Source organism: Paramormyrops kingsleyae, chromosome 22 (genome assembly GCF_048594095.1).
Source record: "Paramormyrops kingsleyae isolate MSU_618 chromosome 22, PKINGS_0.4, whole genome shotgun sequence".
Classification (NCBI taxonomy): domain Eukaryota; kingdom Metazoa; phylum Chordata; class Actinopteri; order Osteoglossiformes; family Mormyridae; genus Paramormyrops; species Paramormyrops kingsleyae.
The window spans coordinates 15441025-15468607 of NC_132818.1; the positions used below are offsets into that span (position 1 = coordinate 15441025).

Consider the following 27583-nt stretch of genomic DNA (forward strand, 5'->3'; position numbering starts at 1 on the left):
GTTGCCCTTTTTCTCACCGTCACACACCCTGGCCCCGCTGTTATGACACACTCACTGTTTGCCAGTCGGGTCCCTTTCCCTCTATCCCAGCTGGGCGAGGTAGGAGGGACAATTTGGGAGGAACAACATGCAGCAACACATGCCTCAGAGAACTGGCTGTGACACGAAAGGCGGCATGCAAATTATAGCGGGTCCGTGGAGAACAGCCTTGACTCCAGGCGCTGGGCTCAGCTGCTGCAAAAGACTCCTGTGTGTGTGGGAGTGTGATGGCGGGGGGGGGGCACGAGGGCAAGCAGGGTGTGGACATCAGTGTGGGACATGCGTGAGCGTATGTGTGAGGGAGTGCGGCTTCTGGCAGCCCACAGAGAGGCCTGCTTAAGGAATTGGGGGGTCTGGCTGCCGTCATGCGCCCAGGAATCTGGGGTGGGAACGCTGGCTGGATCAACCCTGTGAGGCAGCACCACCAGGAGCTTTGCCAGAACCTTCCCCCTGCAGCTTTCCAGCAGCCGGGAGGAAGTGACATCACACTATGGCAACCTGAGGATGGGTGTGCTGCGCCTTCTCCCAGGCTTCGGCCATGGAAGGCCACGGAAGAAATCCTGCAGCGCCATCCTGTGGTTACAGGAGTTCATCTAATCGCTGGCAAAGGGCTAGACATGATGAAGCAATCCCCAGCAATCTTAAACAGGGGTGTGCTCAAGGGCTGACATGAGCTCACTTATTTGAATCCTATGTCAATCCAGTTAAGTCAGTCAATTTCACCACAGTTGTAAATATTTTAGGAAAGTATAACTGGATTAAGCACGGTGGCTCAGAACAGCATTTTGGCCTCACACATCTAGTGTTGTGTGTCTAGTTTTTGTATCTAGCTATGTGTGTCTAGTCCTGTGGGACTCCTCTGGATACTCCAGTTTCTAGATCTTGTGCAGATAAATGTTAATGAAAAATGGATTCATTGTATCAGTTACATTACATTGTAACAAATTAAAAAGCATAGCCAGAGTCAAAGACTGAAACTGTTTTCATCTGACCAGCCAACTCAGAACAGCATATTGTAGCCTGTTACAGCATATCCACCACACACTGGTTATGGTGATCAGCTGGGCCTTGTCCAGGATGGAGGGGTAAAATAAAAGCCTGGGATCGTCACCAGGGGCTGGAATCTTGGAAAGCTCTAAGAAGAATGCTGGGCAGTCCATGTACACACAACTGTACTGAGGTTGTGGGGTTCAGTTACAGCAGAGTTGCAACATCCTTTCAGCATCCGACACAAGGCAAACAGAATCTGTAGCCTGAGATGGTGGAGATGTTGGTGGTGTGCTTGAGTACATTATTATTTTTTTAATTTAGTGATTAATTGTCATTGTTGACACACCACGGCACACAAATGTGTTCTCTGCATTTAACTCATATGTGACGTCGTGACATAGCAGGGGGCAGCTAATTCAGCACCTGGGGAGCAGTGCTTGGGAGTGGTTCCTTGCTCAGGATACCTCAGTGGTGCCTTGAGGGTCAGGGATTCGAACCTGCAATCTTTCAATTATAAGTGTGCTTCCCTAACCATTAAGCCACCACTGCCCACATCTGTCATTTGCTAAGAGATCTACCTTCTTTCTCCAATCAGGGTGAATGATCTGTTAGCCACTCAACTAATAATACAAGGCAAGCAGCTCGTTCTTTGTTACAGTGAACCCAATAAGGTCTTCACATGAAAAAAATCCAATACCATCAAGATGAATGATGCACAGAATGTTTTTCTGTGTGGTTTATTAATTAGCTGGTTTTTCTGCTGGTTTCATTCACTGAAACCTCTGCTTTCCAAATGCCATGTTTTATGGCTGATTTGTAATTAATTCCACGTCCTGTGCACCCTACCTGTTGAGTCAGATTCAGAGAAATGTGACACACAGAAACACACAGTGGGCAAGACTACCATGTTTTGTAAATGTTTCCACTTCCCATTGGTCACTTTTTTGCTTCTCATTGGGTTAAACCATATGGTTGACAGTACCTGGTGGTTACTGTTAGTTATTTTTTGGATGATTCCAAATTATTTATTTGTGCTGGACCTTTGTTGCATGTGTACATGTGTTCCACTTTATACAGGTCTAACACTGCTTGTACAAAACATCAACAGGACTTTCATGGAAGAATGCTACAGGCTGACCATCACTGACTGTCCTGGCTGAATAGATGATAGCCATGCTGTTCTGAAATTTAGTTTTAATATCGAACATCCAGTCACCTTTCATCACCAGAACAGGATAAGGTGGAACCTATCCCCAGAAGCACTGGGCACAAGGCAAGAGAATACTCTGGACGAGATGGCAGTCCATCATAGAACACACAATCACTCACAAATTCACCTAAACCTCATGTTTTTGAACTTGCAGCCGAAAAGCAGAGCACCCAAAGGAAACTGACGCAAGCATATGCAAAGTCCACACGCACCAACCTGGGTGCAGGAATCGAACCCCCAGCCATGAAGCTGTAAGGATCCACTGCTATCCTTGGTTAAACACCAGCTTAACACAATATAAAACTGAATAAGATAAGCATTCTGGGAGGAGGCATTTTCAGTCAAATATTTACTAAGATACAACACTGACTCATTATGGGAAGGCCCGCACACAGCACGGGAATTCTGGGAAATGAACAGCCCCTGGCATGAATGGGCCCACGTCCAAAATTAATGGGAAAAACACTACGCACCCAAATAAGGAGCAGGTGAGACAAATCAAGGTGAACAACCGTCAAGAAACATGCAGCATGTTGTTAGCCCCGGTGGTATAGACCCTACATAAAAATAAACTGGACTGAATTAAAATACTTGCTTTTTCAGTTTTTTAATCATTCTGGAGAAAATCTACCCAAAACAGAAGTGAGTGCTAGGAGTCTGGTTAGAAGCAGAGGGTTTGCTGGTGAAACAGAATGTGAAGAGGTGCTGGACAATCACAGAGAAAAACAGATGAAGTTGCTTATAATCTTTGAATTATGTAATATTAAATATGCAAAGTTTAAGTGGCAGAAAAACATCTGTAGTTGTTGGAAGAAAAGGCTGTGACAAAAAGCAGTAAGGCTGAGAATGCAGAGTTTTCTCCCCCAGTGCATAACAGGCAAATTCATTTCCACCCACGTAGAAGGATATCAAGTTAAGACATAGACAAGCTGAAAAGGTCAACTGCTAACATAAGCAATTGCTATCATTTTCCCTAAGTCATCTCCCACCTCCTCCCCCCATGTCGGCAAGATAAAGAGGGTGATACCTGTGAGATAAAGAAAGTGAAGAGAAATAAGGTGGGATGGTGGTCTCTCAGTGGCAGACACAAACCTTCCTGCCAGAGCGGTACCTGGCAACAGACTGTTTACTGAAGGCCAAAAAAACCATCTGCATCCCTACGAAAGATCAGTACTTTCAAAAGAAACGCTGTTCGTGTCTTTTTTCAGCTAGCATCCAATGGTTTTTAGAAAGATCTGCATATAATAAATATGCAAAAAGAAATTGAAACTCCTTAAAATCATGCATCTTTAAATTACTAAGATGTATGAGTGAGGCTTCTACCAAGAGCTCCTTACATTTTACCTACTTATACCATACCATTTCAGAAGATACACCCATCGGGGTACAATACAATGTCACTTGTTGGAACCTGAATAAGCAACCTCCCAGTCACCATCCCTGTCCTTCACCACAATGCTATGATGTATTCCAGAACCCAACAAGGCGAACAAAAGAGGCATATAACCCAAAATAAGGCTGGTCTTAACGTGTGACCTAAAAACAGGTGTATAGACCTGCTGATAAAGGTTTTCCAAATGTAATGTAGTTAACAACAGTGGAGGCTCCACCTTCTCTGGTTCACACCCTCATCAATTCACTTTATCGTCCACACCTTGTCATGAGGCGCTTGAAGGTAAAATGCTGCCACCTACAGATCAACCAATGAACTTCAGATGCCTCAAAAGGCCTGTAGGAGTCACGAAGTCGATTACTATGCTAAATTTATTCAAGGATTCATACAGCGGGTCCCTATTACAAAAAGTTCCTTGGTAAGCTCAAGTCTTCTCTTGGACCAAATTTTTGAAAAACGCCATCTTTGCTAACACACAAATCCATTTCATACTAATAAAGGCATTTGCTTTTGGTAAGACCCAACAACTATTTTGTGTTTACCAAGTCAGCTAGATTGAATGGATTTCTGAACAAGCAACTTCATAAAAATGCATTTCAGATGAGTTGTTAAGAAGACACAGAAAACTGTCAAACACAGTCATTGACTGAGATGTGAGTGTTTTTGAACCAATACAGAAGCTGAGCAGTAAGCTTCTGTGTCCCCACTGTATTGTCATCCTACTCCTTTTTTTGCAGGTCAGCTCTCCTCTGGAGATGTCACACACTCCATTGTCTTTGAACATTGAGTAAATGTAATAAATACATTCTGCAGACGCCAGAGTGAGTCTGCATAAAACGTGCAGCCTACAAATCTGCTCTACACACACACCAATTGAGTCTCTTTTTGACATTAGCTCATAGGATGCGCATGCAAGACCCAATGTTAGTTTGCAAATAAACTGCACTAACAAACAGAGAGGGAAGAAACCAGGCAAGAAACAGCACTTTATGTCTGATGATATAACAGGAAGAATGGCCAAGAGGAAACTATTAAAGTCACTAGATGTATTACCTGCACTTTGGTTTCACATTAGTTGAAGGGGTACAAATAATATAGTATTATATTATTGCTTATGTATTAATTAACTATAAACTAAGTCTAAGTTATATACTGATCTCATGTTAATTCATCATCAATCAATCAGGACACGTTTTATCTCTAGCAGTTACCATATTTGTAACTATATCTGTTAATTCTGTAAACCTTTGTGAACTACTGAAGGAGCAAGTAATGAATAACACAAGTGAAATACTGATCTCATGTTTGTTCATCATTAATGATTCGTGACGCATCATGAATTCTTGGTTTATACATCTATCTTCAATAGCCAAAACACTGGGTCATACCCCAAAAGTACAAGGCACAAGGTGGGGAAAATGAACAGGGACTGGCTTCACTGATGAGGCACGCTTACATGCAGGGGTTGGACAATAAAACTGAAACACTGGCCAATACAGGATTTGAGGTTTCACTGTGATATAGCCACAGCCTGGTGGCCAATCTTCACTGACTGCACATTCCATCAGTAAAAGCAGAGTGTGAAGGTTGAATTAGCAGAGCAATAGCACAGCTGTTCATAAAATATTGCAATCCAAATGACATAATGGGAGACTTATGTTCATTGGATCATTGGTGTTGGTGTGCGTCTTGTTGGCGTGTCTGTGACCAAGACAGCAAGTCTTCGGGGAGTATCAAAAGCCACAGAATCCGGGGTAATGTCGCCATACTACCATGAAGGATGGACCACACTCAAGAGGAGTAACTGTGGATGAAAGAGGAAGCTGTCTGAAAGGGATGTCCAGGCACTAACCTGGATTGTATCCAAAAAACATAAAACCACAGCTGCCCAACCTACTGCAGAATTAAATGCACACCTCAGCTCTCCTGTTTCCACCAAAACTGTTCGTCACAAGCTCCACACGATCAATATTCATGGTCCAGTTGCTATAGCCAAACCTTTGGTCATTCATGCATGCATTCATGCCAAACGTCAGTGTCAATGGTGCCAGCCACACAAATCTTGGGCTGTGGACATTGTGAAACGTGGATTTTACTATTATGAGTCTACCTTACCCACATCTGGGAGACTGTGGAGTGTGGAAAAGCCCCAAAGAGGCTTACAATCCAGACTGCGCATACCCAGAGTGCAACACAGGGGTGAATCAGTGATGGTTTGGGCTGCAATATCATGGCATTACGTAGGCCCACTACTTGTTGTAGATGGGCACGTCACTGCACAGTCACCAGATCTGGATATTACTGAGCCACTTTGGGGCGTTTTGGAGGAATAAGTCAGGAAATGTTCCTCCACCAACGTCAAAGTGACCTGGCCACTTTTCTGCAAGATGAATGCCTCAGAATCCCTCTGGCCACAGAGCAGATCTTCTTTCTGTCATTCCCAAGACAAATTGATGATGTGAGTCCCTACACCATACTAACAAATTATTGTGACCTAAAACCATGGAGGTGTTTCAGTTTCATTGTCCAACCCCTCTATGTCCTGTTAGGAAAATAACAACATTTTAAAACACGGCTCGAAACCCAGATCACACATATCACCTACCTGCTGGTGACCCTTATTGGACTTTTCATATCTGCCTGATTCCATATAACCTGGGAAAAGTGCAGAACCAAACCACAGGTGAGTTGTCTGGCGCATTGGAAAATTATGTTCACCTCCAACCTCCAAAAAAGCGTTTCATCTTAAGCAATATCGAAACACATGAAGCTTCTAAACTCTCCCAAATGACACAGAGAACCATGTAAAGCCAGCATATTTACGAACTTACTTTCGCACCCGAGATCGACGTTCTGCCGAGGGTGTAGTGTTATCTTTTGGCTTGCTCTCCTTATCTGTGCAGTGTGCTGGACCGAATTCATATACTGTACCACCAACCCATTTGTGTAGGAATCATCTTGAATCCTGAATTAAGAATGGCGACAAATATTTTATTAAGACATTCTTATACATACATTATTTCGTTGCTCTCGTGCCAAAGACATGAATTTTAAAATCTATTTTATTTTTTTGTTGTGAAACAAACACATTCAATATGATATTACTTACTCATATAATTCACAGACACATTCTCTCAAAGGTACAACTGTGTAATCTTTTTTCAAAAGAAGTGTAATTTTTTTGCGTTACATTCCAGTACCTTTGCCATTGTACTGGATCTTTTCGTCTATTTAGTAGATATTGGATATTAAATATGATGGGTTCTAACTTCATGAATACTCCAGATGGCCAATAAACAGATATGGTATAATTAAAATAGAAAGCACAACGCGACAAAGACTTGAACACAACGGTCGTTGGAGGGCTCGAGCCACTGTACTTCGAGTTCAACTTTCGCGCCACATTCTGCACGAGCGCAGTGTAGGGATAACCGCCTAAACCCGGAAAGATACATTCTCAAAGACAGAGGTAGGATCTAAAATAACATGACAGTATCGTTTTTAAAGATATGCTTTCACGACACCTCAATCTGCGTCACGTGTCGATACCTTGTAGTGTTCTTCTGCAGTTTTAATTATAAGATGTAGTGAGGACAAAAGACGTTGTGACAAAAAGATAAACAAACCACGACCCCCACATGATGCATATTTCCAGGACCACAATCGGGTTAGGGTTTTATAAAAATGGGTTCAGGTTATATCGAAAAGTGAAAGGATTTTAGGTCACAAATGTAAAAACATTTTGTTCATTTTGTCCTTAGAATTTTTACCTTATATGTCCTGAATTTATGCCCATTTACGAGCCTATTATTGTGATATTTTATCAAGCAATATGGACACATATGTTGAGTAAGCTGCAATATAAAATAAACTTAATTTCATATGTTTGTCCGCAGTGTTTGGTATAATACAACGGTAGTATTTAATAAATCAGTACTCCCCCATTAAGTTTCAACTTGGTAAAGCCCAACATAGGTTGCCTCGGTGAATCCATATTAACATGAAAGGGGTGATCATGTAAAAGTATCCATTCGGGAAACAAAATAAGAAAATCCTCTGTGATTGTACAATACGGTTTACAAAATAAAAGGTAGATTTCACATGGGCTCGGTGTAATTTTTTTTAATAAAAATAGTAGGGAAGGTGGGACAATCTAATGTTTTTGACACTGGGTTTACCTTTATGTTAGGTCGGTGGTAAAGTCCGATGTACCCGGGTTTCCGCGCGAAAACACGGCCCGCGCGCTGTAGCAGCATATAGAATCCATAAGAAGCCGCAGCCTTTATCCCACTGAGCTCCTTCCTGGAGTGATCTTTTATAGACTAACGCATAGTTTTAACTGTTATTTTTTCTTTTCCTGTTTTAGTCTGCACAGACACTTGTCATTTTTCTCAGTCAAATTTAAACTTGAAATGCCAACCAAGACCTCCTTGTCTCTGCCAGAGGACGTCAGGAAGCGGTACGTTCCCGTGGTCGCGATTAGCTTCGGTTCAGCGCTAGCTAGCAGTATTCATACCCATTCACAGTTACACGCTGCGAACGTCACCTCCACGCACCACTGTCGAGATCGTTAAAGTAAATGTGTGAGGGACTTTTTATGGCTTGACGCGTACTGACCAACACTAGTTTGGAAACGACATGGGGATTTCTTTGTATTTGGCTGGTCGCGCTGCGCTCCGGTATCTAGCCGACTAGCTAGCTAGATGGATTTGGCGCCAAACGGCGTGTTTTTGTCGTGTGACTAACGTGAAAATTAAAGGTACAACCGGGCTTGGTGCGCGGAACGGCCGACGGTTTTGTCGACCGACTGGCTAGCTAGCGGCCGTTTACCGCTGTTTACGGTCGGCCAGTTGTCATGATGGCGCGGCTTAATCAAATTTTGTTCCGACTGTGTTACCCTGTTAGACACACACATGCATGCACGGACGCTATTCAATAGTGACTGATGTGTAATTTTAACCCTTTGCTTTCACACTGTCCGTTAAATGTGGTTGTGATGCCTGATTCTTGCATTCTACATAGTATAGGTTTGTAGTACATGCATTGCGACTTCGTTAGCATCCAGTATTCGCTAGTATGATGATTGTTACAGTGCACCGAAAGTGTTTGTCGTTTAGTAGTAAACCCGCCACTTAAAACATCAGCTTGCTGTGTGCATTATCGTTTGTTTAGGGTCTTCTGCCGCCTTTTTTTTTTTTTTTTTTTTTTTTTTTACAAAAAAAAAAAAAATCTCCTCTCCAAAACTTAACGTCCCAATTTTCCGGATTGTCTCGAATTTCTCCGAATACCTTCCTCGTAGTCGTAAGTCAGTCAAATGACCATTGTCCTGTTAGTATGATTAAGTTGACCCTGGAGGGTTGCAGTGTTCGGCTAATTGTCTGATTTGTTCGCAGGCTTCAGGTACTGGATAAGGATGACGATTCGCTCTCTGATGAAGTAAGCGCTTTACACAATGTTACAATGTATTTCTAAAGTGTGGAGAACCTGGTTTGGTTATACCCTCCCTTCTCTGCTCACTTATCCTTGATCTGCAGGAGTATTTTGAATAGTAATGGTAGGGAGAGTATTGCTTTATTTGTTTTTTTTTTTACCAGCGGTTATTTGTCCTGTCTGTTCCACAGCAAAAACTGAGGGAGAAGCTTAGTCTGGTCCAGGACTTCCTCTGTGCTGAAACCCAGGATCAGCTCAGGAGCCTGGAAGCAAAGATGAAGAACGAGGAATTGTCATTGGTGAGATAGTGGTTGGAGATGATCTGGCTGCGAATATGTACAATCTATTCAGCAGTGGCCTAGTTTGCATTATTGTGAAACCCCTTGGCATAAGTTTATATTGTTATTGATTGATTGGTTGGTTCATATGTTACCTTGGTGTTTTTGCTGTTTTTTATTGGTGTCTTGCTAGTGGGTGTGTCCTGCTTTCATAGGCAGTTGGGTTTCTAATGCACCCCAGAAATGTTTGCTATTAATTTTCCTGTTGATACCTGAAATGTGCATGCAGGATGGTTATCTGTCCAAAGTGAAGTTACTACTGGGTCAGGAGCTTAGCTTGGAGAATGGATCCCACAGCGACAAGGATAAGGCAAATGGTCGTGCCAACGGCTTTGTGGAGAACGGTTCGCATGTGGATGACAACGCGGAGGAGACTCCTATGGATGCAGAGGAGGGGGGCGTGTCTCTTAAATCCCCCAGTGCCACGAAAGCCCGTGGCGGTCGCCGGAGCAAGGCTGACGGGGAGCCCAAGAGTAAGTCTGGCGCAGCTTGGTGCATTGTAATGTCCTGCTGTCTCTAGTCAGGCACCAGAATGGTATGATTTCCAGTTGGGTTATTGAAGAGACATTGTGAAGACCAGTCAGAGGGACTATGGCTGATCTTTGTAACCTGCTATATTTGTTGTGCGTACTGTCCTTCGGTGGCTCCATTCTGCCATGGAATGTACACAGGGTCTGTATGGATGCTTAAATAATAAAATATCCGAATGTTAATTTGCCACAATCTCCCCCACTTTTCTGTGTTTCCAGACAGACTGGGGGGGGGGGGGGGGGGGGGAACAAAATCTCTGCCCACCACTTAAAAAAAAAAAGTTACTAGAAAGGTGTGTGTGTTCACATTAGTTGCTCCTTGCAGAAGTCTGGTGGCTGCTATTTGGAAGATTTTTCCTTATTTGAAATTGGTAATTCTGTGAGTGAATGAGATTTGGGCTTTCATGAGAGAAATGGCATTGCAGGGTAGCCACACATGGCCAGATATGCAGCCTGATGTATGTGCTCTCATCCACAGTGGACTTATTGTAATTTAATAACTAAAAAAAAAAAAACAATTCTTTGGATAGGTCTTAAGGTGTTTAGTTAAATTTGACTTAAATCCTATAGAAGCCCTGTTCCTAGGTGTCTCACTAGCACACGTTCTTTACTTCAGCTTGTAGCCTGGTTCAATGTAATTTTTTTGGAAATATTAGCATTATGCTTTTGTATTGCCTTTGACGTTTGTATGTGCTTATTGGGACTGTTAATTTGGATTTTCTTACCTTACCTCTCTTGCAGAATCTCCTGTCAGTTCCAGAGTGACAAGAAATTCCAGCAAACAATGCACCATTATATCCATGTTTTCAAAAGTGTAAGTATTTACTTGTATCATGCCAGCGCTTGTACTTTGTGCGTTGTACACATTTGAAGCAGCTCTTTCCCCAACAGCTCCAACAAGAGGAAGTCTGAAGAAGTAAATGGAGACGGAGCTAATGGAGAAGTATCTGAGAAGAGCGAAGAGGCGGACATAGAGGAGGAGGTGAGGGTCGGTTTTTGTGAACAAGATGTGCTTTCATTTTTTTAATGTATATAGGTCTTACATTTTTTTTCCCCCCCCCGACAAAAGGCACAGGATGAGAAGAGGCCAAAGGTTGGATCAGATGGAAAGTAAGGAATCGTGCCTTTTATGTTTAGATGGATAGATATGTGGAAGTGAATTATGCTGACCTCTACCATCTATTTCCCCAGCATGACTGCAGATGATGCCCCAGCTGTGAAGGCAAAGCCTGTAGCTGCAATGAAGGTAAGGTCCTTCCTCCTTCGCCACGTCCATTAATTACTGAAGACGGTGGCTTCTGGCTTATTTCAGCTAAGTGGATGGTTTGGGACTGGTCTTAGAGTTGTGATTATATGGCTGTCACTAATGCTGCGTTTCATTTACCTCGGAGGCTGAACTCAAAACTGGGAATGACATCACACAAGTTAACAGCGTTTCAGTGCAGCAAGTGGGATGACCATTTAGCAATACCAGGGACGCAATTCAAAAAGCAAGATTTCTTGCTTACCAGGATAACTTGTCGGATTTCATTTACCACAGTTGAAATGGCCTTTATCTTTGTTCACTTTCATTTAGCTCAGACTACCTTAAGTCCGAAAAGCTGTCCAGTTAAGCAAGAAATACTGCTTAACAAAATGAACCCCAGTTCTAGCCTGCTTTATTGTTAGTGCTGCTATTATGCTGTATTTTGAACATAACACCGTAACAACACGTCAACAGATAGCAGTTGGATGGTACCGTGTGTATGACCGCTTTTTTTTTTTATGGGCCACAAATAAGACGTAAGTGAAAGTACATAGTGTAAAACTATATTTTTACCTTCTGTTGGTAAAGGGCACAGCCATCTTGAATTCTAGGGAGTTCGTGAGTCGGAATTCCGACTTGAGAGGGTGTTCCAGTTGAAATTTCCGAGTTCAAATGGAATGCAGCATAACTCTATTTCTGTTTCAGACTCCACCCCCTAAATGTCCTGACTGCAGGCAATACCTGGATGACTCCGACCTGAAGTTTTTTCAAGGCGACCCTGATGATGCGGTGAGGCGATGTTTCTGTTCTCTTGTGACATTGCTGCTCTGTGAATGTTTTCTATTTTTAAAATCTTGCTGGCTTTCTCACAGCTGGATGAGCCAGAGATGCTGACAGATGAACGGTTGTCGCTATTTGATTCCAACGAAGACGGCTTTGAGAGTTACGAAGATCTACCCCAGCACAAGATCACCAATTTCAGGTGGGGTGCAATTTATTTAGCACAAAATGGAGATCAGTACAGTAACTCAAGCTGTCCGGCCTTGGAATTCTCTTCTGGTGTCTAAAAGCTTTGTAGATGTCAATATTGAGTGGAAATTTGAGTAGCTTTCGGAGTTTTTTTTAATTATTATTTTTAAAGGACTTCAGCTTATGCAACCATGGTTTTAAGCAGCACAATGACACAGGCTTCCTCCTCCCCAGTGTTTATGACAAGCGTGGGCACCTGTGTCCTTTTGACTCCGGACTGATCGAGAAAAATGTGGAGCTGTACTTCAGCTGTGCTGTGAAGCCCATCTATGATGACAATCCGTGCATGGATGGTACGGTCAAATTCCATTGTGCTTAGTTATGGTGCATTTCTTTGCATCCTCGCCACTATAATGTTCACGTCTGCAGTCCGTAAATGAACAGAAGCTTCTTATTTCTTTGGTTTATGTATATTATTATTCTAATGAATGCTAATACTGCAACTGAGTGCTTTTGTGTTGCCATCAGACCGGGCGAGTATAAAGGATTCTGAAGTGTTTGTCTTGTCAGGTGGGGTTCCTGCCAAGAAGCTGGGCCCTATCAATGCCTGGTGGATCACAGGCTTTGATGGAGGCGAGAGAGCGCTCATTGGCTTCACTACAGGTAGCCATTTTTTGCCACTTTCTGAAACTTTTCAATTTATACCTTCAGTTCAGAGTCATTCTCCAACTTTGATTTTCAGCTTTTGCGGACTATATTCTAATGGAGCCCAGCGAGGAGTACGGGCCCATCTTTGCCCTCATGCAGGAGAAGATCTACATGAGCAAGATTGTGGTGGAATTCCTGCAGAAGAACCCAGAAGTCACCTATGAGGATCTGCTCAACAAGATTGAGGTAAAATCAGCCAAAGATGTGAGGCCCCTGCTGCTTTAAACGCACAAGTCATCTGACCACCCATGTCCACTTTCTGCTGCAGACCACAGTGCCCCCTGCAGGGCTGAACTTCAACCGCTTCACAGAGGACACACTCCTGCGGCACGCCCAGTTTGTTGTGGAGCAGGTGGAGAGCTATGATGAAGCTGGGGACTCTGATGAGCAGCCCATCATCGTCACCCCTTGCATGAGGGACCTGATCAAGCTGGCTGGTGTCACACTGGGCAAGAGGTACATTTAAGGGCTCTGTAGCTAAAATGGGAGGGTAGCTACTTGCCCTGATGAGCTCAGAGGGCAGTAGCTGAAGGCCTGAGACATTCGAGCAGAGCTGCTGAATGTCAGTTTTGTCCCTTGAGACTGTTTAATGGAGCCTGCATTGATGTCCTTTTTGTTGCTACCTAACCCTCTCACATTTTGCTTTCACAACCAGTTTTTGGTTGCCCTATTTTTTTTTTAACTTGCCCCGGGCAATCAGCGCTCACACTGCCACAGTGTGCTGCCTCCCATTCCCCTTGGTCCCTTCAGATGATGGCTTGATGCCCCTTTTGGTCATACCTGAGGTGTGAGCCTCACTCGTCCCTGAGTGGGTGCAGGCATCAGGGGCAGTGCCTAGATCTGGTTTTGTTTTTGCTGTGGAAATCAGGAAGGGATTGTTCCTGTGGCTTGCACCCTGTTATCCTTATGTCTCTAACGCTCCTCTAACGTTCCCCTAACGCAGCATGCTGTTGTACTGGTAGGTATAATCTGGTTGGAATGCTTCCCTTCCCGCCTGCTTGTTGTGAGGTTTTTTTTTTTTTTTTTGGTCTGGGTCCCGCCACTATGACCATGACCCTTTTTGTGTAATTTCAGGTCACATAAGCTACACTTGGATTTTCCTGCCTTGTTTTTGTTTTGCATCTTTTTGTTTTGTACCCCCCCCCCCCCCCCGCATACATGCTGCAGTTTATGGGCTTCATTCTGCATGCTTTCAGTCGCTGTCTGGTTCTAATATTCAGGATAAGTATGAGCTGCGTATGGGTCACGTCAAAAAAAGGGTCCCTAGGGTTGCTTTGTGCATCAGTTGAATACCTGGCTTCCAACACCTCTTGTTGGATCGCCCCCTACAGGAGGGCAGCCAGAAGGCAAGCAATCCGTCATCCCACCAAGATTGAGAAGGACAACAAGGGTCCCACAAAGGCCACCACCACCAAGCTGGTCTACCAGATCTTTGACACATTCTTCTCCGACCAGATTGATCAGAATGACAAGGAGGGTGGCGTCAAGAGGCAGCGCTGTGGGGTTTGTGAGGTGAGTCCTGGTGGTCTTATTGTGCCTTGATGGTTTATTAAAGGGTGGCTCCTTATTTCACTAGGCAAAAAGAATGAACTTGGGGAAATAAATTCTTCTGTAATTGCAACCAGAAGTGGAGCTCTGACAGTTTCTAAGCCAAATTGCTTTAAGTGTCTCCACTTAGTGTAAATGAGCATGTGTTCCTGAGGTGTTTCTGTATTCCACTCCACCTCCCAGGTGTGCCAGGCCCCTGACTGTGGGAAGTGCACAGCCTGTAAGGACATGGTCAAGTTTGGTGGGAGTGGTCGTAGTAAACAAGCCTGCCAGAAGAGGAGGTGAGGTTCTTGAACGCTGGTCTTCTCGCAGAAGAGATTTAGCTTGTAATGCTTGTCCCAGAACATTGTGTACTTGTCTAATGGCTTTCTGCTTAATGAGAAGCATGTTTTCTGAGTGAGTAATGTGGAAGTGACTAAGCATGCACAATATGCTGTAGTCTGGCTTCTCGTCTGCTTGGGGAGCTCGAGGGCGGGGAGGACTGAATCTTTGGCCTCGGCGCGTAATGCTCATCTGTGTTTATGTCCAGGTGTCCCAACTTGGCTGTGAAGGAAGCTGAGGATGACGAGAACATGGAGGAGGAGGATGTACTCCCCCCATTGAAGGCCACAGCCAAGATGTCCCAGTACAAGAAGAAGAAGCAGAGTCAGAGCAAGCTGTCTTGGGTGGATGAGCCCATTTGGGTAAATGTTCTGGAACAGTCGCCTCCCAGTACAGGTAGGCTGCTCTGAGTGGAGTTATCAGCTTTTCTTTCTGTGACTACAGAAGGAGGGCAAGAAGGAGTACTACATGAAAGTGTGTGTGGATAATGAGGTTCTAGAAGTGGGCGACTATGTGTCCGTCAGTCCAGATGACCCGTCCAAACCTCTGTACCTGGCCAGGTAAGCCATTGAATTTAAATTTGACTTCCCAAGAGTTTATAATTCTTGCCAATACCTCATTTTGCTGAATTTAAGAAACTTGTGAACATATTTCTTCCAGGATCACAGCACTGTGGGAGGACAACAACGGCAAGATGTTCCACGCTCACTGGTTCTACCGTGGCACAGAGACCGTCCTGGGGGAGTCATCTGATCCACTGGAGCTCTTCCTGGTGGATGAGTGTGAGGACATGCAGCTCAACTACGTTAAAGAGAAAGTCAACGTCTTCTATAAGGCCCCTTCCAACAACTGGTTCATGGAGGTACCTGTGCGCGCATATTCATCCTAGTCCTTTAATTGGGATTGTAGTGCAAAATGGAAGCCTTGCATGAAAGCTGCTTTTTTCAGGGTGGAATGGATGATGATATGAAAGTCATTGAGGATGACGGGAAGAGCTTCTTCTACCAGTTGTGGTATGACGGCGAGTTTGCCCGTTTTGAGACTCCGCCCAAGGTCACATCTTCTGAAGACTGCAAGTTCCGGTGAGTCTTTCTGCCTAGTATGTTGTATCTTGGGTTGATGGATGTCTTCACATCTTGCTGCACTGGGTTCTGCAGGTTCTGTGCCAGCTGCGTTCGGAACAAGGAGCGCGAGGAGCAGGAGACTCCTTGCGCACTGGAACCCCTGCATGAGGAACATGAGTCCAAAGTGCTGCATGGGCTGGCCTGCCTGAAGGGGGTGCAGTACCGTGTGGGAGACAGCGTATACATGCTGCCTGAGGCATTCTCCTTTGGGTGAGTAGTGGCCTGCTAGCTGTGTCAAAATAGTGCTGAACACTGATCTGCATGTATGCATGAGATTTTATTAGAAGCCTGTCAGGTCCATTACTGTACATTAAAAGACTGTGAAATGGAAGTTTCAATAAAAATAAATAATAAAAGCACATCCTGTAACTGGTAAGAACTGGAACTTGATCTAGGATCCCCTTTCTGCAAGCTAGGTAATGTAGGATAGAAGGCTGGGTGATGGAACAGCTGACAGTTAGCATTGTGGGTTTTTCATGGGATAAGTAGAAATTCATAGCAGTAGTTTACTGGTTTGTTAGCTTGCACTTTTAAATGGTCATTTTTAAATGTGTCAAATAGACCTGCTCGTTCAGTGTTATGCTACAATACTAGTTGGCAAATTTGTCGTTTTTGCCAGTGTCAGATTTATAGGTCATGTGACCGGTTTGTCGTGTCTTCCTCAACCCCAGGGTGAAGGCCGCCAGCCCAGTGAAGCGCTCGCATAGGAAGGATGATGTGGATGAGGAGCTGTACCCGGAGTATTACAGGAAGTCTTCAGACTACATCAAGGGCTCCAACCTGGATGCCCCCGAGCCATTCCGCATTGGCCGCATCAAGGAGATCTTCTGCCTTAAACGCAGCAATGGCAAGGCCAACCAGGCTGAGGTCAAGCTGCGGCTGTACAAGCTCTACAGGTCCATTGCCTTTCCAATCAGTCGATTTGTCGGAGGCTCGTAAACCATTGGAAATGCTGGCAGTTGCTGAAGTGTTTGACAATGAGTAATATTCACCAGGATGTTGTCTGCATCTAGTGACCTTAATTGCGTGTGCGTGTGTTTTTTGACCCCTATGTTCTCTTACAGGGCAGAGAACACACACAAGGGGGTTAAGGCAGGTTACCACGCAGACATCAACCAGTTGTACTGGAGCGATGATGAGGTCACTGTGGACCTGGCGGAGGTCCAGGGTCGCTGTCGGGTTGAGTATGGAGAAGATCTCATTGAGACCGTGCAGGAGTATTCAAACGGTGGCCCTGACCGTTTCTACTTCTTGGAGGTAAGAAAAATTTGAGTAGATGTGCTTGGGGGGGTGGGGGGGCTGTAGTAAGTAATTGGACCTGAATTGCCATCCATCTTGTAGTCATACAGTAGAGGGAAGCTGTAAACCATGTGTTAGGATGTCAAGTCTTGACTCCTATCTTACTGACTTCCGCTTTAGGCTTATAATGCCAAGACTAAGAGCTTCGAGGACCCACCAAACCATGCACGTTCTGCTACCCACAAAGGGAAGGGAAAAGGCAAGGGCAAAGGTACAGAAATCATCACAGCCTTACTCACTCGTACGTGTGCATGCACACAAAAACAAACCTGACTTAATACCCCTCCCTAGGAAAGGGTAAGGGCAAGTCCTCCCCCCAGGAGCAGCAGGAGCAAGAACTACAAGAGCCTAAGGTTCCCAAGCTTCGTACCCTGGATGTGTTCTCTGGATGTGGCGGTCTGTCTGAGGGCTTCCACCAGGCTGGTAAGAGAATGGGATGACATTTCTCGCTTGAAGTATGTCTATGTTTAGGTGCCTAAATGTTCCGCCCTCTGTCAGGCATCTGTGAGACCCTGTGGGCCATCGAAATGTGGGAACCAGCTGCCCAGGCCTTCAGGCTGAACAACCCCGGCTCCACGGTCTTCACGGAGGACTGCAACGTACTGCTGAAGTTGGTCATGTCGGGCGAGAAGACCAACTCGCTGGGCCAGAAGCTGCCGCAGAAAGGTGACGTGGAGATGCTGTGTGGAGGCCCACCATGCCAAGGCTTCAGTGGGATGAACCGCTTCAACTCACGCACCTACTCAAAGTTCAAGAACTCTTTGGTGGTCTCCTATCTCAGGTGAGCAAGCATGCAGACAAGACCAACCCACATTGTCTTCTGGTGTCCAAGAAACATTCCAGCGTTTTGATTTAAAATCATACGAGATCAAAGGCTTTATTGTGATGTTTTGCGTATCCATTTGTCCCTCAGTTACTGTGACTACTACAGACCCAAGTTCTTCCTGCTGGAGAACGTGAGGAACTTTGTCTCTTTCAAGCGTTCCATGGTGCTGAAGCTGACATTGCGCTGCTTGGTACGCATGGGCTACCAGTGCACCTTCGGGGTGCTGCAGGTAAGGATTGAGTGGAGTGATTTATTGGGGGGCTCATGATTAGGCTGGGGGGGGAGGGGGGGGGGGTATAACATGGCTCTCTGAAAACCAGAGATGACATTTTGTCAAGTTTTTGAATAATCCAGATATGGTGATCTGTTTCAGACCTACATGCAGAAAATCTTTCCCACTTTTCAAAAGACTGAATCTCGGTAATGCCATAATCTATCCAATTCACGGGTCCTTTTTTGGTTCTCCCTTCCAGGCTGGGCAGTACGGTGTCGCTCAGACTAGGCGCCGAGCCATCATCCTGGCAGCCGCCCCGGGCGAGAAACTGCCACGTTACCCTGAGCCACTGCATGTGTTCGCCCCCCGAGCCTGCTCCCTGAATGTGGTGGTGGACGAGAAGAGATATGTGACCAACGTCACACGGTAAGAATCCTGTCTGTGGGAGCCTTGTAACTCCTAATTAAGGTGGGGTGCAGTTACCAGAATTTGCTAGCTGTGTCTTAGTCACATGGTAAATTAGGTTTTAATGTGTACTTAATGTGCAATTCAGATGCACATTTGGCATACAGGCAGGCTTCATTAAGGCTCTTACCCTGCCTGGTCTTTTTAGGGGTAATGGAGGGGTGTACCGAACCATCACAGTGCGGGACACAATGTCCGACTTGCCTGAGATTCGGAATGGGGCATCCGCCCTGGAGATTTCCTACAATGGGGAGCCCCAATCCTGGTTCCAGAGGCAGATCCGTGGCTCTCAGTACCAACCCATCCTGCGGGACCACATCTGCAAGGTGGGGTGAAGAGGGGAGTCTGGGGGATCATGTTTTTGGGGGGGGGGGGGGGTCTTCTGATTTGCTGTCAGATGTGCTTAGTAGCTAGATGCTACTGACTGCCTGTATGACTGAACAATTTCGTTGCCTTGCACTTGGGTCCCACTGTAGAACTGGTCAACATTGCCCCAAATAGTCATTGGAGCGTAGAGCGATAAACCCACCCAGTTGTCCTCATGACACCTCCCCTTCCAACCCCCAGGACATGAGTGCACTGGTGGCAGCCCGCATGCGCCACGTGCCCCTAGCGCCAGGCTCCGACTGGCGAGATCTGCCCAACATCGAGGTGCGCCTGCCGGATGGCACTACCACCAAGAAGCTGCGGTACACGCACTTGGACAAGAAGAACGGGCGCAGTAGCACGGGGTCACTGAGGGGCGTGTGCACGTGCGCTGAAGGTCAGTGGTGCACAGTTTTCCCTGCACCAGGCAAAGGTGGATTACGAGAAGCCCTGCAACACTAACACCGTTCCGGCCAACTTTCCCGCAGGAAAACCATGCGATCCAGCAGACCGACAGTTCAACACGCTGATCCCCTGGTGCTTGCCGCACACGGGCAACCGACATAACCACTGGGCTGGGCTCTATGGGCGTCTGGAGTGGGACGGCTTCTTCAGCACCACCGTCACCAACCCAGAGCCCATGGGCAAGCAGGTAATGGTTCATAGCCCTGCGTATGGGGCGGACTGGGGTGGCGTCTGCTGAAGGCTCCTGGTTTAACAGCCGTCAATGGGTGTTTTTCAGGGCCGTGTGCTGCACCCGGAGCAGCACCGTGTGGTGAGCGTGAGGGAATGTTCTCGCTCTCAGGGTTTCCCTGACACCTACAGGTTCTTTGGCAACGTCCTGGACAAACACAGACAGGTCAGACTTTTATCTCCCAGCTCCGTTCACCCTTTTATTTAAGCCTTTGCTGGCTCAGATGTTGATCCAGCTCCTCGCTTCTGCAGGTGGGCAATGCTGTGCCCCCCCCTCTCTCCAAAGCCATCGGGCTGGAGTTAAAGAAATGCGTCCTGGAGAAGATGAAGGAGAATCCTGTGGGCCTTACGGGTAACTTGCTGTTCTCTTCCTGTTCTTCCTGTGGCTTTTACCCATAGTTACACAGGTGCAAAATAACCTAATCTCTCCCCCACTCTCTGTCTCAAATCGCAGACCCTGTGAAGCAGGAGAAGCTGGAATTGTCTGACTAGAGTGGCCACTGGCCCAAGGCTTTCAAGATGCTCACCCCATCTCATTCTGTTTACTTGCTGGGAAAAGGATGCTTGACTCATTTTTATGGACAGTCTGTGCAGTGCCATTTTTTATGTGATTTTAACCATGTATTTTCAGATTCACTTGATTCAAGTGGAATAAATTGTATGGTAGTTTTTATATGTTGTAATATTAAATAAAGCTCTTATCAGATGTTTCTGGTCATACTTTGCCTCGTGCCTCTTCATACCTACACGGCAGATCCTCTCAGTAACTGCTGATTTTAATTTTGCTTTTTAAGCTTTAAATACTCCATGCTAGTGTGATGTTAAGGTCTTAAACATTTAATGACTTAAGTACTAGTGAGTCTCAAATGTTACCTTTTCACTTGATTCCAGCTCTTAACTCAAAAGTAATCCTTCATAGAAGCACTGAAGTGACATAGAGGGTGTGTGCAATCCACAGTCAGGGCGAAGATCCTTCCCCTTGAGCACCGATTCTGGTGTACCACTCGTGTAGCAAATTCTCTCCAAATGTGGCACTACATGACTTCCTTGGTGCATTTTGTACTATTGCATTTTAACAATTGTTATAGTGATCTATAAAAAGCAAACTGGTTATCTAATATGGTAAAATGACCTGTAATATGTGGATTCGAGGATAAGTGATTTACTGATGGGTAGACAAAATAGACTCCATAAAATTAGTGATAAAATTCCATTCATATCCCTAAAACAATTCAACTTCCAGTATTTTATGAATATAATGAAATCTCAAGGTTTGGGGTATTCATTTACAACATCTAAATTAAGCAGGAATCTTAGATGTGGGCAGTGGTGGCTTAATGGGAAGCACAGTTGTAATTGAAAGATCCCTGACCATCAAGGCACCACTGAGGTATCCTGAGCAAGGAACCACCCCCAAGCACTGCTCCCCGGGCGCTGAATTAGCTGCCCCCTGCTATGTCACATATGGGTTAAATGCAGAGGACACATTTTGTTGTGGTGTGTCAAATTTTACTGACCGGCCCCTGGAGGATGGGCTCCCCCTTTGAGTCTGGTCCCTCCCAAGGTTTCTTCCTTCTGGGGAGTTTTTCCTTGCCACTGTTGCCTATGGCTTACTCACTGGGGGCTTTGGGTGGAGATGCTGTAAAGCGCTTTGAGACGATATGTTGTGATAATGCGCTATACAAAAATTTGTTTGTGTGTCAACAACAACCACTGATCACTAAATTCTAAGATGGTTTAAAAAAACTTAATTCTACATTTTAAAATGTTAACTGGGCAGGTTTTCCTTTACAATAAGAATTATGGCAAGCAGCTTCCATAAACATGATTGCAGAAAGTTTAAACTGCTATTCAGCATCTTCATCAAGGCTAATGTCAATTAGTAAGCAGTTAGTCAATTCCCCGAAAATGAGGCATAAAATCAAAAGACACTTTTCTTTATTGATAGATTTATTTCACAAAGTGAGTTTTATGCTTGTTACAAGATACAAATATTCTTTCCATGGCTGTTATTCTTCAGACACCAAAACAGTTTGCTGCCCGCATTCAAAAGCAAAAACCAGATATTGAAAAAACCTTTGAAAACAGGCTTCATGAACCTTAGTGGTGATGTCTCATCCGTCTGGGGTTCTCAGTTGTTTGATGGCCTTAAAAAAAAGAGGGAAAAATACAAGTGATTACAGGACTTCAAAGGGTCATAATCCAAGCACATGTGACAGACAGGAACACGGCTTACTTGGCCCATTCCACGTTGAGGATCAGGTGATCATAGCCGAAACCAGACACACCAGCGATAGCTCTGGCCGCATCCTCGCGTCGATGGAAACTGATGAATGCAAAACCCTGAAGAAACACGGGAGAGACGATAAGGCGTCGACGAAGAAAACACAGCGCAGTCGGGAGACCCACAGTCTCCAAGGCAATGGCTCGCAGCCAACGCTGTAAAGCTCTTCTGAACAGCACCTTGGATTGCCCAGTGTTCTTGTCCTTGGCCAAATAGATCCTAGAGATGGAGCCGAAGGGCCGGAAGAGCTCCTGCAGGTCCGTCTCCCTCGTGTCCTCCGACAGGTTGGTCACACGGATCGTGGCGTTGTCATCAGCTGAAGGGGGGAGGGACGGTCAGAAATTAGCAGGCTACCCTGGTTACTGGTATTAACTACTACACTCAGATTTCAGAAGGGACGAGGACAGCTGACAGACGCACCTCTGCGGTTAGGCTGCATGGACTCCCCTCTACGAGTTCCTCCGTCACGCAGGCTGGGGGGGACGTACTTCCCCGTCTTGCTCTGCACTGGTTGCGCGGGCTCTGGTTCTGGATACCAACAACAGTCAATCATCCATCAGCGGGAAGCCATTAGTATGTCCTTGCTCTTGTTAACCTTGTTAACTTCCTCTCTTGGAAGGTTCCTCATTTCAGAGAGATGTACGTCTATGCCAGAGGAGACAGATGAGGAGGACAAAGGGGAAGCCTACCGGATGTCTTCTCCTTGTCGCCAGTGGACAGACCCAGCTGCTCTGCAAGCTCCTTCTGCATGGGTCCCAGTGTGTCCTTATAGGGACACCGCGTGGTCCAATGGTCCCCTTTGCAGATACGGCAAGACACGATTTTCTGCCCCTTTAGCTTGTTCATGGGGTCCTCATCTTGGTCTTGGGTATTAAGGTCCTGAATGAAAGGGGCCACATCAGTTAAACAATACACAGACAGACCACATTCATACATGAAAAGATTCAAAGGGAGAAAAATACAATTATACAATGATATGAATTTCACTCTATAAACAGCTGAATGGTTCACAGAATACAGTATTGTTGTTTCATATGTACCAGTGTCAAATCAACAGGACCTCACCTCCTTGCTGGAGATGAAGGTCATGAAAACATCATCGCTGACTGTGGTAGTGGCCACGTTGGGGCCCGGTGGATCAAACTCCGAGTTGCCAAACTTCTTCCAGTTCTGGAAATCACAGTGGGATAAACCAACCACACAGAGAATGTAAGACTGCAGTGTTTCAAGATTTACAGAGTGGCCTCAAACTGAAAGAATGACAAACCTTTCGCCGGGCCACAGCCTTTGAAGCCTTTATCTTCTCGATTTTAAAGGTCCGGACAATCTATGGGAAAGACAGTGGCAGGACAAAGTTTTACTGATACGCTTAATTATAATTAAGCCCCATGTTTTTGGTAAATATTAAGAATAACTAGAAATAAGTATCTATCTTAAATTGTGTGAGTTCTGCCATAGATCAAGGACATTTCATCTACACATCTACATTAAAAAAACCATCAAAATACTTACTTTAAACTTCTTCCCATCTTCATCAATCTTATATTCTGTGACGGTTTTGATATTTCCCTTAATCGTTTCTTTCGGTGAGGGAAGGGTGCCTATGACATGCAACAAAAATGATATACCGTTGTAAAGAAAGAAATTGTATAGTATATATTATGTATTGAACTATACATATAATATATGTGTGTGTTTTATATATCCTCCTGAGACCCAAGGGAAAAAGTGTCCTTCAGTTTTAGGATAATTGTGATTTTCTATGTCTTTGGAGGAAATAGGACATCTTTTTTCAAATTTATTTTTATTTTTAATTTCACAGCATGTCCTCTTTAGTGTACAACAGTTCAATTTTCAATTCAATTTACAACAGGAATTAATATGTTTCCTTACATCAGTGAAAAGATATATGCAAAAACAAAATGTCCACTACAATGCACATAAATAAATGGGTGGGGTCTCAGCAGGATATATTTATATAAAGAAGCTTCTCGTGGTGTCGGTATTCACACGGCGTTTTGATTAACCACTGCTTATCGGTAAGCAAATATTTCAATTGAAATATGACCTTTAACTAGCCAACTTTAAAGCTTGACATCAATTATCAAATATCAATTGACAGCGTAACAACTCAAATGAAGATCTTAATCAGTTAATGAACTTATACAGGATATTAGGCTCTTATTTTAGTGAAAATAAGCGACTGTTAGAGCAGAAATGTACAATCTTTTGTAACCATCTGCATATGCGACTATATTTTCGGCGATGTCGCGCATTTTCAAACCGAGTACAAAGTAAAATAGACGTCACATGAATGCTGAATTATTAGTTACAGCATTATTATAATTTCCGTCGATAGCCCTTTTGCACAAAAAAACACGTGGAAACTGCTATTTAGGCCTAGATCGGAACGTTCATTTTAGTCCAGAAAGCAACGTAGTTACCTTCATCGCCCTCCTCCTCAACCTGGTCGGCCCAGCTAGGCTTGGAACTGTAAAGAAATAAAAAGTTGGCATAAGAGATTTTTGATTGTATTTTTTAAAACCTTATATAACAAATTACGTTAAATGCATCCATAAATTATCTTACTCGTCGTATTCCACAGACGGCATCCTCCCGGTTCCTCAGCGCGCAGAAAGACCTGATGAGGGAAACACCACCGAACTTCAGACAGAAGAAGGTGCTCAAGCGTACATTACAGCGCCCCCTTCTGCACGGGCGGTCCAACCAATTGAGTTCTCAACTGGTCGGTTAAAACAAAACCTTGGTCTGGATTTGTACTTTCTGGATCTGAATATGTCTGTAATGGATTACTTTCGCGAGTAACTTCCCCAACACTATGGATTTTATTAGCAACTAGCAACATAGTGTAAAAAAAACTTGCTTGGAGATTTCAGTTGTGTTAATGACACATTTATATTTACAAAGCTTGTAAAAGTAAACAAGTAGAAGCAAGCATGTGGCAGAACTCTATAACCATATGCGGTGAGTGGCTCAGCAAGCTGCAGTCTCTGGGCCTTGTTTGGAAGGTTGTTAGTCCACGCCCCAGCTTCAGCAGAGCAGTCACATCACTCTGGGCCCTTGAGCAAGGCCTTTAATCCACCACATCTCCAGGGATGCTGCACATTGGCTCCCTGTGCTGTAACCACAAAGCTATGAAGAAGAACATGATTTGTTTTTATATTCACGTCCTCAGCACAAACACTTAAATGTCAGTAGTTTATGTTGTTGTTTTTTTATTTCACTTTATGGGGTAAGATGGATTCTACCCCTGGGGTTAATTCTGTCCCCTAGCCTGTTTTCTACAAATTCTAAAAATATAACATGAAGAAACAATGGAAGTGGATCAATAAAGCCATTTAAGTATCTGAACTGGACAAGAGAAAGTGTGCAGATGAAGACAAAGTGAAGAAAAGATGAAGAGAAAGGGAAGACATCTGGAAAAATCTACCAGTAGACCTTTTTCAAAGTATGTATTTCTGGTCAATTATCTTTCATACTCCAAAAGTATAAGCACAGTCTCATGACGTAATTTTAGCGCTTTCAAAGTCAGTGCTGTGGTATTGGAACCTTTTAATTAGTTGCAGATAACATTTGGACTGCAGAATAAATATTCAACGAACGTTGCTGTATGAATTTTTCAGGTTCAAGATGCCCAGAAAGTATGAGAAATAAAGACGTAAGGTGTTATTCCCAAAAAGACATAGAGAAAGCTGTACATGCAGAGCAAAACAAGGGAGCCGGGACAAAAAAATAGCAGTTTTTGGAGTTGACCGTTCTACTCGCCAAGAGAAACTGCAAGGGGTATCCTCCATACAGTCCTTAGGTTTGGGGCCCCCACAGCCTTATCCTTAAAGTGGGGCTTTGGGATGAGGAGAGATGAACTTTGTATGACCATTGGAAACTACACTGGAAATCAAAACTGAAACTCCCATCAAAGATGACATCCATGTGTGGACTGGTTTCTTGTATTTAAGCAGCATCACCTCATCCTGTCCGAGGGAACCCCTGAACAACATCCAGGAAACTGAGCAACAGTGGTGACAAGGAAACTGGCAGACTACTGGTTTGATTTGTATGAAAAACAATCAACACCCTGAAACTGCAAAACAGCCCTCACAAAATTTGTTGATTAGACCAGTATGCCTCTAGATCCTTCAGAAATGTAGGTGATCTATGCAAGCTTCTGGGATCTGGGTTACAGTCTCTGCCAGGGTTCCATATGTTTGGAGTTTGCATGTTCTCCCTGGGCTGTAATGGGCTCCATCTGCTCTGATCTCCTCATACAGTCCAAAAACATGCTGAAGCTAATTGGAGTTACCAAAGGTTACCTAGGTGTGCATCTGTGAGTGAATGGTGTGTGACTGTGCCCTGCAATGGGTTGGCGCCCCATCCTGGGTTGTTCCCTGCTTTGCATCTGTAGCCCCTGGGATAGGCTACAGACCCCCCCTGACCCTGAATAGGACAAGTACTTTCAGTAAATGGATGGATTCAAAAGAGCATGGGTGATATCCCGATGTTAAAATTGCCGGCTGTGACCTTGTCAAACCTGGCCTCCTAATCACCCCCTAATTAGCTACTATGTGGTGAGCACTGGCGCAGAATGGCTGCCGTCGCATGATCCAGGTGGGTGATACACAGTGGTGGTGGTTGAAGTGGCTCCCCATTGGTTCTGTAAAGCGCTGCATAAATGTAACACTCCTCCATTCAGAATGAGAAAAGGAAAACAAAACAAGAAGCAAAAAAAAAAGGGCTGAAAAGAAACAAAGGGAGGTTCCCTAAAGAAGAAATCAAAGAAACAGCAGGGGGGCAGTAGAACCAGCAACCCGTACAGCAAAGCAGTGTCAGCATGATGAAGCTGAACTACATGATCAAAGAGATCTATGTAAAAGAAGCTGGAAGAAACCCTGATACATTTATGGGATGTAACATACGCCCAAGACTCTACTTCCCCTTGTTCTTAGGCTGAAATTCCTACAGATGTGTTTAAATGCAGAAGTATTCATCTGCAATGTCTTGAATGGGTTCTAACCTTGAAGACGTGGTATTTGTCCTACTGAAGAGCATCAAATATTGCATTACGAGATAATTGCTATCTTGTCCTCCAGAGATATTTATCCAAGTGGCATATAAATAAAACTTTAAGTCCAATTTATTTCTGCATTAATGGATTATCTCATAGGATAGTTTATTTATGTGTAAGCCATGCAGTTTGGCAGTATTAATGAAATCTGTATTCATGGTTTTATTTGGAGGCCAGTTCTTGGGCCACGGCCTATGGATTAACTCATTGTGTCTAATGAATTAATGAAAATATTAAATTTGATTATTTCAGGTTAGATGGCTTAAATACTCTGAGAAGAACTTAACCAAATGTCATAAGATAATCTAAAATATTGGGCTAGAATGACCCCATATGAATTACACCATTTTACTCCAGCTCTAGTTCATAAGCCATATCTCATCATTTAAAAACTGGATCCCAAGGATAAACCAGTTGTACACCACTGGACTAGACAATGCCAGTTACGACAAACACCCCCTCCACTGGTGTACTGATGTACACACACCGTAATAGGGTCAGTAGAGC

At 44.4% G+C, this 27583-nt stretch overlaps 3 protein-coding genes across 5 annotated transcripts in view; 1 reads left to right on the forward strand and 2 right to left on the reverse strand.

Annotated features, from left to right (window-relative positions):
• Positions 1–6997, reverse strand: part of LOC111849352 (vascular cell adhesion protein 1-like) — a 64250-nt gene extending 57253 nt beyond the window's left edge. The window contains exons 1-3 of one of the 2 annotated variants that reach the window (XM_072704662.1): positions 6742–6997; positions 6464–6597; positions 6238–6287 (exon numbers count right to left, since the gene is read on the reverse strand). The gene's annotated coding sequence lies outside the window, so the exon portion shown is untranslated. The remainder of the gene's footprint in view (positions 1–6237; positions 6288–6463; positions 6598–6741) is intronic. The other variant, XM_072704661.1, reaches the window with a different exon arrangement.
• An 851-nt stretch (positions 6998–7848) lies between these two features.
• On the forward strand, positions 7849–20419 carry dnmt1 (DNA (cytosine-5-)-methyltransferase 1). Of its 2 annotated transcripts, XM_072704655.1 has the most exons (35): positions 7849–8091; positions 9026–9068; positions 9254–9361; positions 9630–9873; positions 10672–10744; positions 10822–10912; positions 11000–11040; positions 11122–11176; positions 11882–11965; positions 12049–12158; positions 12380–12498; positions 12716–12808; positions 12888–13039; positions 13122–13309; positions 13797–13811; positions 14185–14365; positions 14585–14682; positions 14931–15084; positions 15167–15282; positions 15383–15584; positions 15671–15804; positions 15880–16056; positions 16518–16742; positions 16911–17103; positions 17266–17356; positions 17437–17568; positions 17644–17926; positions 18059–18200; positions 18445–18611; positions 18799–18976; positions 19218–19413; positions 19505–19668; positions 19759–19875; positions 19962–20061; positions 20164–20419. In XM_072704655.1, the coding sequence occupies exons 1-35, from the start codon at positions 8045–8047 to the stop codon at positions 20199–20201; spliced, it is 4551 nt and encodes a 1516-aa protein (XP_072560756.1). In that variant the 5' UTR covers positions 7849–8044; the 3' UTR covers positions 20202–20419. The 2 variants fall into 2 exon arrangements, with proteins under 2 accessions (XP_072560756.1, XP_072560757.1); XM_072704656.1 differs by lacking the exon at positions 13797–13811.
• Positions 20420–21641: 1222 nt separating this feature from the next.
• Positions 21642–24699, reverse strand: eif3g (eukaryotic translation initiation factor 3, subunit G). Its single transcript, XM_023821742.2, has 10 exons — positions 24583–24699; positions 24438–24484; positions 23506–23594; positions 23261–23320; positions 23059–23163; positions 22683–22872; positions 22414–22521; positions 22173–22309; positions 21946–22052; positions 21642–21856 (listed from the first exon to the last, which is right to left on the reverse strand). The coding sequence occupies exons 1-10, from the start codon at positions 24603–24605 to the stop codon at positions 21841–21843; spliced, it is 882 nt and encodes a 293-aa protein (XP_023677510.1). The 5' UTR covers positions 24606–24699; the 3' UTR covers positions 21642–21840.
• Between the last annotated feature and the right edge of the window lie 2884 nt (positions 24700–27583).